At 32.4% G+C, this 18,153-nt stretch overlaps 1 protein-coding gene across 5 annotated transcripts in view; it reads right to left on the reverse strand.

Annotated features, from left to right (window-relative positions):
• SCN2A (sodium voltage-gated channel alpha subunit 2) overlaps positions 1–18,153 on the reverse strand; it is a 155,728-nt gene that overhangs the window by 90,130 nt on the left and 47,445 nt on the right. For 3 of the 5 annotated variants that reach the window (XM_074303235.1, XM_074303239.1, XM_074303238.1), the window contains 8 exons: positions 15,602–15,691; positions 12,985–13,113; positions 12,200–12,291; positions 11,003–11,275; positions 4,984–5,047; positions 2,054–2,195; positions 1,718–1,924; positions 116–406 (listed from right to left, as the gene is read on the reverse strand). In XM_074303235.1, coding sequence (XP_074159336.1) covers positions 116–406; positions 1,718–1,924; positions 2,054–2,195; positions 4,984–5,047; positions 11,003–11,275; positions 12,200–12,291; positions 12,985–13,113; positions 15,602–15,691 — 1,288 coding nt within the window. Of the gene's footprint in view, positions 1–115; positions 407–1,717; positions 1,925–2,053; positions 2,196–4,983; positions 5,048–11,002; positions 11,276–12,199; positions 12,292–12,387; positions 12,480–12,984; positions 13,114–15,601; positions 15,692–18,153 lie in introns of those variants that run through there. The other 2 variants (XM_074303236.1, XM_074303240.1) reach the window with 2 other exon arrangements.

Here is an 18,153-nt window from a genome sequence, read left to right on the forward strand (position 1 = left end):
CTGTACTTTTTTCATGGCCAAGATAGAATCTAAATATTTAAAAACAAACAAAAAACCCTCCAAGAAAACCATAATTCGAGCAATACATACAAATTACTTAATCAAAAATCTGTACCTGGTGGGGAGAAGAGAATCTCTTTTCATAGGTCAAGCGATTTCCTTCAATGGAAAAACGAAAACCTTTCCTTCTGATACTATCTTCAGATTCAGATTTGTGAAATTCCTCTTCTTGCTTCTCTTCTTCTCCAGACTGTTCTTTCTGTTTCCTTTTCTTTCTCCTGTTCCTTCTTTCCTTTGCACTTTTTGAGCTCAGTTTTGATGCTTCTGAAGAGCTCTCTGAGAAGCCTCCTCCCCCACCAGTTCCACTGAATTCTCTAGATTCTGCAGATGCTGCTGCTGCTGCTGCCTAGTAGGGGATAAAGTACGGGGTAACTATATGCAAATATGCTTTTAAAATATCCCCATTCCTATTTTATTTATTATTAGTATCATTATGATGATCTATTAATGAAACATAAAACAGTAGTAATAGTGACTTAACCAAATATGGAGAAGCAATATGATGAAAAATATTGGATATAAGAGCCAGAAGACACAAATTTGATTCTCTTGACTATGATTTACTAATTGAATGTCAATGAGAAAGATTTTTAGCCACTATGATCCTCAGTTTCCTCATCTATGAAATGGAGATTAGGGAATATTAATACTTTATAATATTAATAATATTTTAATATTTATATTACATAACTGATGAGGTAGCAAAAGAATTAAGTGAAATAATTTATACAAAAGTGTTTTAGGTCTGGTAAGTCAAAGTCTTTTACAGAAGCTTACATATGATCTTGAAAAGAAACTTGAGTAGAGATAAATCATATAATACTTTAAAATGATTTTTGATGTAGCCAAGAGACTTCAGTTATCAATCTTTGCTAGAATTTAAATACATGTCATAAAAGGTAAACAACCTCAGAAATGAACCTCTCTGTGCCTTGTAATTATGAACCTAGTGAGTGCTTACCTTTTTTTGCAATTGATTTAAAAAGTCTTTTAGTTTAGTACAAATTATTGTTATTTAATTCTGACAAAAATATTTTTATTCTACTGGGTAAATGCTTTTCAATTTGAATGGATAAATTGAGGGTTTCTAGTATAGGATAACAACAAAGACAAACCTCAGATCATATATATTAAGGCAATCTAGATTGTAGGAATTTATGTGGCTTAGCTAATTAATGATTGTACAGTATTTGAAAAGCTATAGCTACAAACTGTTAAGCACCATCATTACTGACAAGCATTTTTCATTGGTTCTTTCATTATGCCATGTTATGTTAAAAACCATCAAAATACCCAACAGCGAAAAAAAATGGCATGAATAGTTGACTAAATTAGTCAGTACCTTAGAGAAACTATTTCCAAGAAATTGCCCCCCAAAATAATAATGAATCATATCCTTTACTCATTGTGAAAGCCTGTTGTGTCCACATGCATGGAGTTAACAGAAAAAGGAGAAAGATGTCATTAATGAGATGATGTCATTTATATGCTTATGCCAGCTTTATTCCATACCTTGTCATTCACTCTTAACTACTGAGGAAAATAAGTAGCGATAAGTAATGAATAGGTCTTCAAAATTTCTAGTTTCCTGAGCTATCAGAATTCTGAGGATGCTGCAAAGAAAGAAACTGCAGTTTGATTCACAATCTGACAATACCTGAGCTTCTTCTTGCTGCTTCTTAAGTTGTTCCAACATCTGCTGAAACTCAGCCTCCTTCTGCTCTGCCTCTTCCAAAGTGGCCTGATTCTGTTCTTCATAGGCCATGGCAACCACAGCAAGGATCAAATTTATAAGATAGAAAGAGCCCAAGAAAATTACCAGGACAAAAAATATCATATATGTCTTGCCAGCTGCACGAAGTGTCTGAGATTAAAAAAATGGAGAAAGATACTTTAGTGTTTATCTGCCTTCTAAGTAAAACATTATCATCAATTTGATCCCATTACTACATTTTTTAATCATTGAAAATTATTTCTTTAACTCAGATCTCACCAGTTGATAAAGATTTTCCCAGAAGTCCTGAGTCATCAGGCGAAACAGGGACAGGAAAGCCCAACTGAATGTGTCAAAGCTTGTGTAGCCATAGTTGGGGTTTCTGCCAGCTTTCACACATATGTATCCTTCTGGACATTGACTGAAATTAGAAGACAGGAAAGGAATTATTTCTGTATATCTCTTTGTTATTTTTTTATATGTTTGTAGATTTTTCTTCTTTCTTTTTCTTTCTTTTCCCACTCTTTTTTATTCTTAACACATTACTTTATGAATCATGTTGGGAAAGAAAAATCAAAGAGGAAAAATCATGGAGAGATTTTAAAAAAACAAAAAAAAGAAGTGAACATATCATGTGTTGATTTACATTCAGTCTTCTTGGTTCTTTTTCTGGATGCAGATGTTTATAGATTTTTCATTTGCTATTTTATATGATAAATTCACAGAAGAGAAAGAGGAGAAACAAGCATTTAAGAAGCATTTATTCGGTGAAAAGCATTGTGCTAAGTGCTTTAAATATATTATCCTATTTGATATCTACAATAATGTTGAGAGGTGCTATTATTATCCCCATTTTACATTTGGAAACTGAGGCAGAGCAGAAGTTACATCACACAACTAATAATGTCTGAGATGATTTTAATTCAGATTTATTCTAACTCCAGGACCAGTGCTCTCTTCACTGTATTATCTAAGGGCTATACTAATCACAAGGACCTTTTCTGTTTACTTCACTTTATTCTATACTAAAAATAGTTTTAGATTTATTAATTCCTAAAGTCCTTAAAAAAACTATGAAACAGTCTGATGCCAAGCTTTTATCCTTAGTCACTTCCATACTCAATGTTCTTTAATTCATCATTAACATATTTCTTTGTGAAGATGACATTTTCATTAACAGATTAGCATACTCTTTTTTTTTTTTCCCTGGGATCTGACATCTATGTCATTTGACTTTACTTGCCTCTGGAAGAAAATGTCACAAGGTCACATCCTACTTAGTGACCACATATAAAAGATAATATCTGCTGAAATAGATCAAAACAAAAAACTTTAGATTCAGATTCACTCTGTGGAAAGATATTAAAAACATCCTTTTTAACAAAATTGAAAAATATTAAGAAATGATACTTTTCTCTAACATTCTTTCTATAGCTCTGTAGAAAAGTAGGTAATAGGTAGGTCAAGGAAAAGAAAGCCTCTCAGAGAAATAGATTAAAGGCAATAAACTAATTTATATCTCATCTCAATTACATCACTAACTTTCTCATTCTTGAATCTATAGGTAGTAGGACCAAACCTATTTCTCTGAACCGGAGGTACCTTCATGCCTCAGACTCAGAATATTAAACTCTCATTGATTCTTCCTGCATCCTACTCTGAAAATGGGATAATAATAGCATCTACCTCCCTCCCAGAGTGAAGCACTTAACACAGGGCCTAGTACGCAGTAGATTCTAAATAAATGCTTTTTTCCTTCTTTCTTTCTCATCTTAATGGACAAGCCAAATTAAAATCTTTCTGGCAATATTAATTTTGGCCTAAGTAGTGGTGTGCTGGTAAATGTTTGACAAGTGGCTATCAGAAACAGCAATAGCAGCAAAAATACCCATGACACATTTCAAAATATAAAATGCATTAATAATATTTTCTCCATCATTTTCTGAAGTCTAGACCATCAAAAAACCAATAAATCAAACCTTGATTTGTAGTGTTTGCCATTTTTAGAGGTGTAAATGCTCATACAGTAAAACTAACAAATGACTCTAGTGAACAAAGGGTCTAGATCCTGCACTTCTTTGGCAAGTATTATAGCATTAGAGTTTCTGTGTAAAGAATATAATACTATTATATTTGACTTTTGAGCTTTTGGAGGCAAGAATGTCAGCTCATTCATCTCTGAATCCTTCAGAGCCTTGTACAGTTCCTTATATATTTGTTGAATTGTTTATTGAATTGAATTGGATTAAATTATTTTTGAAAAAAGTAGAATCTTACTAAATAGATACTGACCTCATAAAAATCTTGCTCTCCTGTTTTTTAAAATTATTAATAACAATAAGTAATATTTATATAGCACTATGTGCCAGGCCCTGTGCTAAGTGCTTTACTAACTTTATTAACTTTTACTTTTATTAATTTTATTAACCCATTAAAAATTATTAACTCATTTTGTCCTCATAAAAACCTTGTGAAATAGGTGTTATTAATATCCTCATTTTACAATAAGGAAACTGAAGCAGACAGCAGTTAAGCGATTTGTTCAGGATTAAACAGCTAGTAGGTGAATAGGTCAATTTTGAACTCAGGTGTTCCTGACTCCTTGCCCAGCCTTCTAATCACTGCACCACTTAGATGACCCAACATTGGACTTGGAGTCAGAAGACCTATTTTTGAAGCTAGTTGTATGACTATGGGCAAGTCATTAAAATTCTGGGCACTAGTTTCCTTATCTGCAAGAAGAGGACCAATAAAATTTTAAATACTCTCATTCACAGGGCTGTTGTTTTGCAAACTGTATATACCCATCAAAGTAAGCTACTATTCTAAATAAATCATAATGTGCTATGTGCTGAACAGATTATAGGAAGGACACACAGAGGATCTTCCAGAATCTTATATTCTAGTATGATGTGATATAATACTAGATGATCTTTGCACATAGACCCCAAGCAGAAACAGTCTACTTCTTATAATTAGTTTTAGTTTTTCTCTTTTTGTTTTTCATTGTACTTATTTGATAGATTTGATGTGAGCAAGTAGGATTAGTAATTGTTGGACATGAATGTTTGAAGGAGATGTAAATTCATACTCTGTCCATTCATTCTAGGAATTTTGTGAGGGGAAAATGATGGCTGGGGAGATAGGCAGTGGGAGATTATTCTAAGCAGATGGTATAGCATGGGATACAATAGGAAAGAATGTCTTACCCTGCATCAGAACTGTTACCACAAAGCAATGCATCATTTTGCCCCTCTAAAATGTAAAAATGACCTATTTAAGGAATAAAAAGAAATAAAAAATTGTAAAACTAAAAGTATATCATAATTTACATAGAACTAATTCAGTATATTGCACTTGCTAATCAATCAAACTTTTGAAGATCAATGTCAAAACAAATCATATCATAACAAAAAAATATTTGTTGCTAAACCTAAACAAAAAGTAATCCTAAAAACAATTGTGCCAAGAAAAAAAAATAAAATAGGATGGAACTATTAATTCAGGGCCCTTTTCTTGGCTCAAATGGTGGGAGGGGAAGCCTAGCTTGCTATTAAAATACTTATGCAACAAAAGGATTACTTCATATTTTTTAAAAGCTAAGTGCATAAATAGATTTGAATATACTACCTCCCTTATTTCTCCAAATCCCCCCATATTTCAGCCTTGTTTTCTGTGGGCAGTGGCATTTTTTTTTTGCCACATTATTCTAACAAAGTTACAAGTGAAAAATTGGTCTTTTCCAATTTGAAATGATAAACTTGCTTCTTTCTAGATATATATTTCCAGAGTACAATGGGGTAATTTCTTTTGAAGGCATATGAATAGAAAACTATGACCCAAAACAATAAAATTCTGACAATTTTTATGTCTACCTCCTCCTTTCTCAGGCAATTTAATTATGACAGAACTGAGATGAAATAGCATTGGCAGCATTTAAAATCTTTTCAAAGCAGGTGGTTTATTTAAAAAAAAAAAAGACTTATTTTAGACCTTAAAGTCTGGAAGCAAATCCCATTGTTACTATAACTGATCCCCTTTCTTCCAGTGTAACCTTTACTAATCTTTCTAATACCTGAAACAGTGGTGAGAATATGGTAGTAATATGACTTCATGAGCTTCCAAGGATATGATTGTGGAAACATATAATACATAAATGAATCCTGAATTAAGCGAATGATACTAAAAAGAGCAATTATTAGATACAAAAGTTTAATAGGAATAGGCTAAAAAATGCTAAAAAAACTTAGAGAAAAATGGTTAAGGTTTAGGAGATGGCATCTGTGATGACTGGGAAGAATTATAATGGATATATAATGAATTTATGGTAATTTTCATTACAAAAAAATCTCCAATACATAAAAGATTATCTACTGTGGAGGAGTTAATACCACGATGGGATATGATCCAAAGACATAATTTTGACAGATAGATGTAGTGAAATAAAGCTAGACAAAAGTATAACAATGGCAGGAAAATTTGCAAAATAGTCCTAAAGTGAAATTTATTCATATTTATACCATTCTTTCTTGTGACAGTGTGTGCCTTACAAGAAAGTCTTTAATTTAATCTCCTCCCACACCATCTGATAATTTTTTACTCATATATATTCACAAATAGTAAAATATGAAGAATATTAGAGGATTTATTCAAAAATATTTTTGATTTGTTCATTTGTTCAAAAGCATATATTTTATGTATAAAGAATATGTTAAAGACTGAATCTGTAGTACTCAGTTTTAAATACAGTACATAAATTTGGATTTTACCACTATGATGATACTACATCTGTCTTTAGATATCAACAGTAAAGGAAAAAATTATGATGGCCACATATACACATTATCATCAAATCAATCAAGTAATTCTAAACTGGTTTTCTCTGCCATATTAAACAATAATTATTACAAGTTACTTAATTTCTGAATTTCAGTTTCATCCATAAAGTATGTTAGAAGATTTCCAATGTTAACATTTAATTTTGGAATTGTATCACATCTAGGAGAATTCAGAGGGAATTTATAAGACAGAGTGTGTGATATAATGGAAGGGATTAAGGCTCTGAATCCAGAAGACTTTTATTTAAAAATTTCCTCTGATGCTTATTACCTTCATCAAGTTATTTAACCTTCTAGGCCCATCTTTAAGTTTCCTCTATCTTTAAAATGATAAGATGGAATTCCTATAAATATACCCAACTCTTCTTCATTCTTAAACTCTATTATCCCCTCAAGTTATCATTCTATATCTCTTCTCCCTTTCTCAATGAAATCCTCATGGAGAGCCGGAGGGAGGAGGGGAGAGAATTTCTATATTTCTTGCTTTCACTTCCTCTTTTTTTTATTAATTTCTCAACTTCCAATATGGCTTCCAACTTCATCATTCAACTAAAGTGGTTTTCTTCAAAATTTTCAACAATCTATTAATTGCTTAATCTGATGAGATCCCAATCCTCAATTCTTTCAACATCTCTGCATAATAATTTATTAAATTACTTTCTTTCTGCCTGGCACTATAGCATTAGGTACAAAAGAAAGGAAAAAAAATTACTGTTCTATATCTAATGGGGGAAACAACATGTAAGCAATTATGTATAAAATATATGCAATATAAATTGGAGTTAATTAGAAAGGGGAAGACACTAATATTAATGACACTGTGAAGTTTTCTCTCCTCTTATATATTCTCTCCTCGGAGTTTTCACTACACTGCTTTTCTATGGTTTTCCTCTTGCAGTCTAATTGTTTCTACCTCAAACCATTATTCATATCATGTCCCATTCTACTGGAGTATGCTCCAAAATTCTCTTTAGGATTCTCATGGTCATATATATATATGTATATATATACATACACAATATATATATATACACACACACATGTATACATATATACATAATCTTCATATATATATATATATATATATATATATATATATATTCTTTCTTGAATAAACCATTATTCATATCATGTCCCATTCTACTGTAATACACTCCAAAATTCTGTCTAGGGTTCTTATCTTTATATATATATATTTTTTTTTTCATATATATCTATATATCATCTTTCTCAATGGATTCAATTATACTGTCTATACTGAATGATTTTTAATTCCCTATATGCAGCCCTAATATTTCTCCTGAGCTCAAATCCATAACCAACTCTCTAAGGAGCATTTCAATCTCAATATACCAAAGACATCTCAGACTCAACATGTCCAAAAGAGAAGTCACAAATTTTACCCCTAAACTCACCTTTTCCACATTTCCCTGTTTTTCTTGTTGAAGATATCAACATCTCTTGAATATACCTTGTTCATTCCATTCCCAGAGCTAAGACCCTATTTTATGTCCTCACCTATCTATCATTTCTTACTGGAACTATGACAATGGTACTCTAAGTGGTCTCTTTGCTTCAAGTCTCTCTCCACTCTAATTTTCTTACATCTGATTATCAATGTGATTTTCCTAAAGTGAAAATATAATCATATTACTCTTAACCTGAATAAAATAAAATATGTAAAATATCTTACCTATTACCACTAGAATCAAATACGAACTTTCTTAACATTTAAAGCCCTTCTCAACCTGATCCCAACTTATCTTTTCAGTTTTGTTAAATATTACCTCATTTTAGTCCAATTAAGCTGGTCTTTTTACTGTTCCTCATCCACATGGTTCTCTATGCTTTTGCAGTAACTATTATCCATGCTTGAAATGGACTTTCTTCTCAATTTCTTCTTGGCATTTTCAGTTTCCTTCAATATTTAGCTCAAGCATTTTCTTCTCTATGAAGCCTTTCCTGATCCTTTGGCAGCTGCTCCTGTCCCTTCCAAATGATTATTTATTTTGCACATCATCAAGTATATACATATTTGCTCCTATGTCTAGATTATAAGTTCCATGATGTCAAAAGCTACTTAATTTCTAATTCTGTACTCCTAGCTTTATTAATATGCAGCACCCAGCCATCACTGAATAAAGGCTTATTGATTGATAATTATATTATTGCATTGAATGTAATGTTATTTTTAAAATATTATTGTATTGAAAGGGAAATTAGAGTCAGACTGTGAAGCACTATAAATACCAAAGTAAGAAAGTTGTATTTTATCCAAGGAGCAGTTAGGAATTACTGAAGATTCATGAACAGGTAAGTGACATGCCTGTACTTTAGAAAGATTATTTTTGAAGTTGTTTGAAGGATAGGTTAGACAGAGAAGGCAACTGGAATCAGGAGACCAGTCAAGAGGCTATTAAACTAGTCCAGGAGAAAAATGATGAGGGCCTGAACTATAGTAATAAGTGAGTGAGGGAGGAGAAGTGGAGTAGTTTGAGAGATGTAGAGGAAGAATTAAAGTTTGGCAAATGAATAGCTATTAGGGGCAAGTGGGAACACATAGAATTGAGAATGACTTCAAAGTTTCAAACCACAGAGAGGGGAAAGATTGTGATGATTTTAACTGACACAGTGAAATTTGGAGGAGAGATAGATAAGAGGTAATAATGAGCTCCATTTTTGACATGTTTAATTTGAACAGGGATGTCTATGAAGCAGCTTGCTGCTCATAGGGTTGCCTGAAGCTCAGGAAAGGAATTAGGTTTACATTTATAGTTTTAATTGTTTTCTGCAGAAAGATGACAAATGAAACTATAGGAGCAAATAAAATTACTAAGGGACAGGAGAGACAAAAGAGGAGAGGAGAGAAGAAGAGAAGAATAAAGAATAAAGTGAAGAGAAACTAAGAGAAAATCCTGGGAGATATATGGGAATAGAACATGAATGATGATCCAATAAATTTGACTTGGTCAAAAAGGTATCAAAAGGATTAAAAGAGACTAGGGGAGAAGGGAGTGGTAGTAGTATCTAAAACTGCAAAAAGTTCAAGAAAAGTGCCTACTGAGAAAATGCCATTGGATTTAGCAATGAGATCATTGAAAATGATGAATGGAACAGATTCAGTTGGAAGCCAGATACTTCAATGGATCTATGACTTTAAGGATATGGGTACCTTCTTTAAGAAGAGCACACTGCCCCCACCCCATTAATGGTTTTACAAGGCAGCTTTTTTATATTGTAAAAATCTTGCCCAAATTCTTTCACAAATCCTTTATGTAGGATCCATTCATCAAGATACAGGCTTTCCAATAGGTCTCTTGAAATTAGGTCCATTTCTTACTTTTCAGCTGCTTTCCTAGTCATACACACCTTCAATATCTTTTACACTACTTTTAATATGAAACTCTGCTGACTGCAAGCTGCCTTAAATATTACCTAAAGGAGTTCCACAATGATTCAAAATAGTTTGGCCTAACTATCAATTTAGGAAGAGAAAAGTAGATGAAGAATGCCAATTGCCTAGACTGTGATATATAGTTTGGACATGTGTAGAATTGACCCACAAATAAACAAACAATGAAATAAATAAGTGAATAAATGAATATAATGCAACTATATACCATCTATATTAGAATGTCAACTCTATTGGTGTAATATCTGTATATCTTGAACAAACATAATAAATAGGTAACTGGATCCAGAATTATACAGGAAAATTTGTTAAAATCTGGATTGTATTCATACAACTATATTTTTTATATATATCTTTTATATTATCTATATCTTTTATAATATAACTATATTATAACTTATAACTATATCTTTTAATAATCCTAAGTCTCCCTGAAATAAAGAGCATTCTTTTCAACACCAATATATTTCTGTGAAGCTATATTGTTGTAAACATTATTATATATTATTGTAACTCATGGAAACAATTTCTGAAGAATTCATATTCATATTCAAAAGTAACAGAGATCCTCAGGGTAGGCCTAAATAGAATATAACATGAAGAATCACAAGGCACAACACAAATGATATTATATTTTTGATTAGATAAGGAATGAAAGTGGGTTATCTATCTTTCTATGTTTCTATTTCCTTTTTTAGACCATATCTGTGACTTCATTAAGATAGGTAGCTCAAAGTGAGGAAATTCCCTATATCAACACTTGTTGATATCAACAAGTTACTTGGTCAGGACACCAGAGATTGTCTGTGTCGAGAAGGGAACAGAAGAAGTCAAGTCTCCTTGATTCCTGGGCTAGTCCTTAATTCAATACTCATGATGCATCTCTTAGTTTATATTACAGCGGAAATAATTTTCAAGTGGATCTTAATATTTTTTATCAATAAACAATGTGGAAATTGTGAAAACAGAATGTCTTACTTTTGTCCTCAATGTAGTCATCCCAGTTAAATGTGCTCACTGTCTTATTGTAATAGGTTCCATTTCCATCCCATGAGCTATTAAAGTAGGAAGTAATATTTATTTCAAAGGTGGAGTTATCTGGGGGCCATTGCAAACATTTATTCCTCAAGTTGCCCATGAACAACTGTAATCCAATGAGAGCAAATACACTCAGACAAAACACAGTCAGGATCATGACATCAGAAAGCTTCTTCACTGACTGGATCAGGGCCCCCACAATAGTCTTCAGTCCTATGAGAAGAAAAAATAAAAAGAGAGAAAAGGTCTTAATTATGCCATTCAAAAGCCATTTAACCTATCAAAAGATCATGAGCTTGTCCTGCAAAATAAAGTTTCATGCATAATGCCAACTATATTAGTTTAATGTCTGTGGCTGAGTAATGTTTTCATGAAAAGCCTGCTAGCTTGTGAAGATGAATGAACAGCTGAACTGTATATGTTCACTGGAAAATTAGAAATGGAAATGGAAATCGCATATTTCTAAATATTTAATCTTACAGCAAAACGAGTGATTTTGTTATTCATGCTTGTACATCAACCCTCTGTAAACAGTTTGCTTTTATTTGCAGATACCTCACTCCCAAAACTCTTAGCTGATTTTAGAAAAATTTATGTGAACTACAATAGTATGAAACAGTAAAGTGATGAAAGTGAGATGAGATTACATTTTCATGTATACTACATGCCAGGTTTGGAGGAGGGAGACATCTGAAAATTGAGGCCCATGCAACACCCATGCTATTTTTCACCATTTAATTAAATCTGCAATTATGATCACAAGTCTGAGCCCTATGTGCCTGCAGTAAATGGCCAAATTTGCATCAGTATGAAAGCCTCATAGTTTGGTTTCTATGTAAAGAAGGAAAGCTTGATGTCATCAGATGCAAACCAAACAGGCTGTATATTGCAAATGCCTCATGCAAAAATGTTAAACTCAAAGGCTGATTTAGAAAAGAAAAGAAAGCTAATATTTAAAAAAAAAGCAAAGAATCGCATCAAATTAAAATCTGATGTACTGATTCCTGCTTTTTAAAAAATATATATGTATATTTATATATATGTAACAAGGAACAAGCAACATTGCTTATGCTGAAAAGCTGTGATATAAAATTCAATGCAACTAAAATCAGCCTCGGTGTTTAACCTGGCTCTCACCTGGAATGACCGAAATTGTTTTCAATGCTCGGAGAACTCTGAATGTTCTCAACGCTGAGACATTGCCCAGGTCCACAAACTCTGTCACATATCTGTATAGGGGAGTTCACACACAAACACAATGACAGCACACAAGAAACGGCTGGAGATATGAGGGGCCTACCACCTTACACCAGTCAACTTCTTACCTGGGATTACAGAAATAGTTTTCAAAGCTCTCAAGACTCTGAAAGTTCGAAGAGCTGAAACATTGCCTAGGTTTACAAATTCTGTTACATACCTGTAGAATTAAATCAGAGTTATTCAGAATTTTGGAAAAGCTTAATTTGTGTTGGTCTTTCATAGAGACCTTTTCAATGTTTACTTCACGATGCTATTAGATATTTCTGATTTTTTTTTTTTAAAACATTGTTGTCCATCGTGATCATTTTTAATTTTAAGGCATATGATTTGGCCATTTGGTAGTTAGTTAGTTATAAGACAAAATAGCCATTTGAATTAGATGAGAAAACCTAGGAAATACTCCTTTTCATGTAATAGTATAAAGTTAAATGAATGGCAGAGAATTTCTTATAGTCAACTTTTCTACTCTTTCTCTTTCTTTCTCCTTTGACATACATTCCTATTTGGAGGGTAAAGGAGAAAATGAAATACCCTAAACTTTTCTTGGTAGCTAGAGTAAATGCTTGCTTCTGTGAAAAGGAGACCATTTAAGAGCAGACTATGGTAATTGGTAACCACCAAAGATTTACCCACCCCTACTGAAAAATAGTTTAAAAACTTACGCAAAAGTAATGACAGTGAAATCAAGCCAGTTCCAGGGGTCTCGAAGAAATGTGAAACCTTCTAAACAGAAGCCCCTTGCAAGAATTTTAATAAGCGATTCAAAGGTATAAATTCCTGTGAATGTGTACCTGAAGGAAAATAGCCAAGGAAAGTTTAAACAGTGAGAGGATGACATGATAATATATTTCTTACAGAAAGCTTCCATTCTATTTTGTGAACATTTATTGTCTTCTCTGTGCCAGGCACTGGGTTTGGTGCAAGAAATGTAAAGTATGTGGGGAGAAACAGCTCAGTCTGTGGGCCCAGAGAAACAAGAGAGAAAGAAATAATAAGTTTGATAACAAGGTATTAAATGGTGAGAGCAAAAAAGAGGTATGGACACAATGCAACAAGAAATCTATGGTGAAAAAAAAAAGACTCTGAGCTGGGAAGAAGGTTTTATGGAGATAGTAACTAAACTGGGCCTTAAAGAAAGCCAAGGACTTCTGTGGGAAGAGACACAGAAGAGATGATGGTCTTCATGAAAGCACAATGGCAGTAGAAGAGAGGTTATAATCATAAAACAGTGAGGAGTTTGATTTGAAAGTAAAAAAATTGGGGACTCAACATTCTACTATTATATAATTAATATAAAGATAATAAAGATAACCAAAATTACTGAGATTTTGAATCTAGATGACTGGAAAAAATGACATTGTTAATAAAGACAGCTGAAAGGAAAAGCAGATTTTAGGGGGGAAATGTTGAATTTAGTTTTAGACATGTTGAATTTAAAGCCAGATACCCAAATGGAGGTATTCATCAGGCACTTGGAAATGTGAGAATGGAATTCAGGTGAAACATTAGAACTAGATAAATAGATACTGGGGTCATCTGCATAGAGGAGACAACTAAATCTATGTGAATAGATTATATTGCCAAGGCTTAGAATGTGGAAAAATGAGTAACTAGATCAGAGGATTGGAGGATATCTTCATTTAGAGAGGAAGAAGAAGAAGAAAGAAGAAAAAGAGAGAACACATACAAAAATGAAGGGTTGGTCCACAAAGTCATATGTTGCAGAAAAGTCAGAGATGTCTAGGAAAGGGATATTGGATCTTGTTAAGTGCTCGAAGGTCTGGATAGAACAATTTCAACAGACCTGTGGGGTCAGAGGCAAGAGGGAGATAGCTAAGATACAAGTAGATGGTGTGCTAATGAAGATGAATATAGATCACTTTTTTTCCCCTGAGGCAATTGGGGTGAAGTGACCTGCCCAAGGTCACACAGCTAGGAAGTGTTAAGTGTCTGAGTCCAAATTTGAACTCAGATCCTCCTGACTTCAGGGCTAGCGCTCTATCCACTGCTCCACTTAGCTGCCACTAGACTACTCTTTAGAGGTTTAGCAATAAAAGGGAAAACATAAGATGATGGGTTCTAGTTAATTCTTCTGTGAAATAAAAAGGGTGAATTAATTGACCTCTAAGGTATCTTCCACTCTAGTACATGAAACTATGCTGTTTTAACAGTAGTAAGGGAAGATTTTCTTAGCATAGAGGCTGCGTTTAAACAGAAGGAAAACAAAGAAAGACTAAAGATTTGGGGAGAGGGGAAACAGCACTTAATCCTCCAAAACCCAAAAGAAGGAGAATAGTAAAAAAGATATATAGAGATTTTGAGTTAGAGAACAGGAGTAGGAGATAAAAGACTTAAAAAAATGAATTTAAGTTTCCACATGGATCATCTGAATTTTTCTTTTTCAGAGTTATAGAGGGATACAATGTAATCATTAAATTCCAAAAAACAAAACCAAACCCAAAATATCTTGTTGAAATTGAGACCAAGTAGAGACTTTCAGTTAACCAATAATAATTTTTATTTGAACAAATGGAAAATTTGGGTCTATAAAACATATGTATTATCTATGTCTTCCAGAAACATAAAATATTTTCTTTTTAAAAGAAATTATAAATCTGTTTTAGGACTCAGAAGAAGCAACACAGAAAGATTAGATATATAAGTATGCATTACACAGTATGCATATTCCTTCTTATGTAGCCCTAGTAGTCTTTATAAACACAATGACATGATTAAACATAAGGCTGGATAGCAACTTGGAAATAATTTAAGAGATCAAACGATTTGTCCGAGGTAGCTATTTGGTAAGTTTCAGCTTTAAACTATTTCTCTCTTTCCATCAAACCTTGCTATTTTTATGAACAAAGAAAGGTGTGATATATTCAGCTCACTGAGAGAATCCCAGCATTTCCACCCTTTCCTTCTCCACCAAACCCTGCAGCCCTGTCATTGACCCACTGTAACAAGAACATTGGCTGTGATATCCACACTCTTAGGTTCAAAGATTGTGTGTCTTTTCATAAGTTATTTGGCTTGCCCAGGTCTCAGTTTCCTCATTGGCAAAATAAAAGATACTTATATAGTTTCTGAAGTCCTTTCTAGCCATGGAGCTATGATCTTATGAAATTAGTAGTGTTCTAATAATGTAACTGTATCAGTATCTCTCACTTAAAATAGAAGCAAGAATGAGTTATAGAAGTGGGCTGATGTCAATAAAATGTCAAAAGCACATTTTAAAATATAAAAGGATATTGTTATTGATAATTTTTTCCTACTTACTCTACATTCTTTGTCCAGTCTGGAGGGTTACTCATGGTCATAAACACACAATTGGTGAGAATAGTGCACATAATGAGCATGCTGAATAAAGTAGGGTATAGTCAAGGAACACAGTGTACAGCAGAAAAGCTTCTTATCATGTACTACTATGTTAATAACATTTATTGTCAATTCAAAGGTAAGAAACTACTAATAATCATTCTACTATTTTTGCATTTTCTTCATTTCTCTATGGCTGAGTCTGTATTCACCAAGGCTATTTTTAAATGTCACCATAGTAACCACTTTGGGTCCAATTCAGTTATTTTGACTGTTTTGATAACCAATTGCCAAGCAATCACTGAATGGTACAAAAATTTCAGTTACTTTAAAGACAGGGCCAGCAAGTTTTTCTTGAGGCCCACAATGAAAAGATAATGCTTTTATATTGTGAGATCCTTTTAGGACTTGTGAAACTAAAACATATTCAATGGAGTTCAAGGTAGATCTGCCAAACACTTAAGTTCTTAAAAGAAGAATTCCACTTTAGCTTTTTTTCTGTTTTACATGTAAAAGATAAAAAATTCAATCCTCAAAATTCTATATTAAGATGATAAATAAATTGTCTTACATATTCAAAATAGTAGGAAGAAATTCACTGCTATTGTAAAAAGTCACAGACATTTAGAAAATCTAAACATAATTATAAAAGGATTCAAGGTAAGAAGTAAACGAATTGTTTTACAAAATAATTTTTTAAATGAGTAAAAAGTTCTTTTATTTCTCTTTAGCATAAAATATTATAATATTCAGTCACATTATATATGATCAACCAGATCTTGGGATCATAAGGCTGGAAGAAAAAAAGGAGAATCGGATTTCTTTTGAATTCAAATGATTAAATATTATAAATCAGGATGAAACAGGTTAAGAGAGAATGGTAAGGAAATTACCTCATATAACGAGACTTTGCACTGAATGACTAACTTCAATCAGTGCTATAATTAGTGTTTCATTTTTAATGGCACTCAAATTTATGAGTTTCATTCAAATAGAGAGTTCAGATGCATTCAAATAAAAAAAAAGACAAAAATAACATATGAATCAACCACATGATGGCACTACAATCTAAAACAATATAAAGAACTGTTTTGGTTTAACATAAAAATCACAGTAAAGAAATCAGGTTAAAAAAGTAAGTAAAGTTTATAAGTGATAATTTTGATGAAATACTTGAATATTAGAAAATAAAGTAATAGCATTAAAACATTCTAAAATTACAATGCAACATATCATTTCCTTTTATTTTAATTCATTATTCTCATTTGTACATACAGAGTTGACAGATAACAATCTTCTTTATCTATACTAACCAATAATTTTTGGAGGTCCTTTTCAGAAGAGAAACAAGATATTAGAAAAAGAAAGAAATCAAGATAGCCTAATAATATTTATATCATGTTGAATATTTCATAGTTTTAGGAAATTTTATTTCTCAGCTCCCTAGAAATCTAATTTTTTTCATCCTTACAAAATAGTAAGAGGATCCCATCATAGACACATACTGTTAAACTTATTTCAAACTTGAATACTTTACTGGTGTCTGTATTACCTTTACAAATATAGATTGCAACTTCTTTATAATTTGGTAGATGAGATCTGCTCTGGTCATATAATTCCTCATCTTGAAGAAAAACTGGTAATAGACCTCTCTGTAGTTAATATAGATCCCAAATAATAGATGTTCAGTCTGTCACTGGACTCCATACTCTAAAATTCTACAATTATTAAAAAATTGCCCAAACACATGAAGAAAATTTCATATCAAAGGTAAATATGAATTTTAGATACAAACCCCACAACCTTTAGAAAACCACTAATATTTGCTGCCATTCCTTAATTTTTAAAAATGTGATCAATAAATACAACAAAGGAAATGATGATGTTGCATTATTAGATAAAGACATTATTTTTTTAAAAAAATAGACCCAGTTCTGAGGTATCACCTTACATCTATCAGATTGGCTAAGGAAAATGACAAATGCTGGAGAAGATGTGGAAAAACTGGGATACTAATGAACTGTTGGTGGAATTGTGAACTAATTTCCATTCTGAGGAACAAGTTGGAATTATGTCCAAAGGTCTATAAAACCATACTTACTCTTTGATCCAACAATATCTACTACGCTTATATCTCAAAGAGATTAAAAACAAAGAGGAGAAAGACCTATGTATACAAAAATATTTATAGCAGCTCTTTTTGTGATGGAAATGAATTGAAAAGTGGAGTGTCCATTGATTGGGGGAATGGTCAAAGGAACCAAATAATTATGATGGAATACTATTGTGCTATAAAAAATGAACAGATGATTAGAGGAAAAACCTGGGAAAACTGATTGAACTGATGCAAAGTGAAGTGAGCATAACTACAGGAACAATGTACACAAAAAAACAGCAATATTGTATAATGATCAATGTGAATGTCTTAGTTATATTTAGCAATAAAATAATTCAAGATAATTCTGAAATACACATGATGAAAAATGGTATCCTCCTTTAGAGAAAAATCTCAT

This window comes from Sminthopsis crassicaudata, chromosome 3 (genome assembly GCF_048593235.1).
Source record: "Sminthopsis crassicaudata isolate SCR6 chromosome 3, ASM4859323v1, whole genome shotgun sequence".
Lineage (NCBI taxonomy): Eukaryota > Metazoa > Chordata > Mammalia > Dasyuromorphia > Dasyuridae > Sminthopsis > Sminthopsis crassicaudata.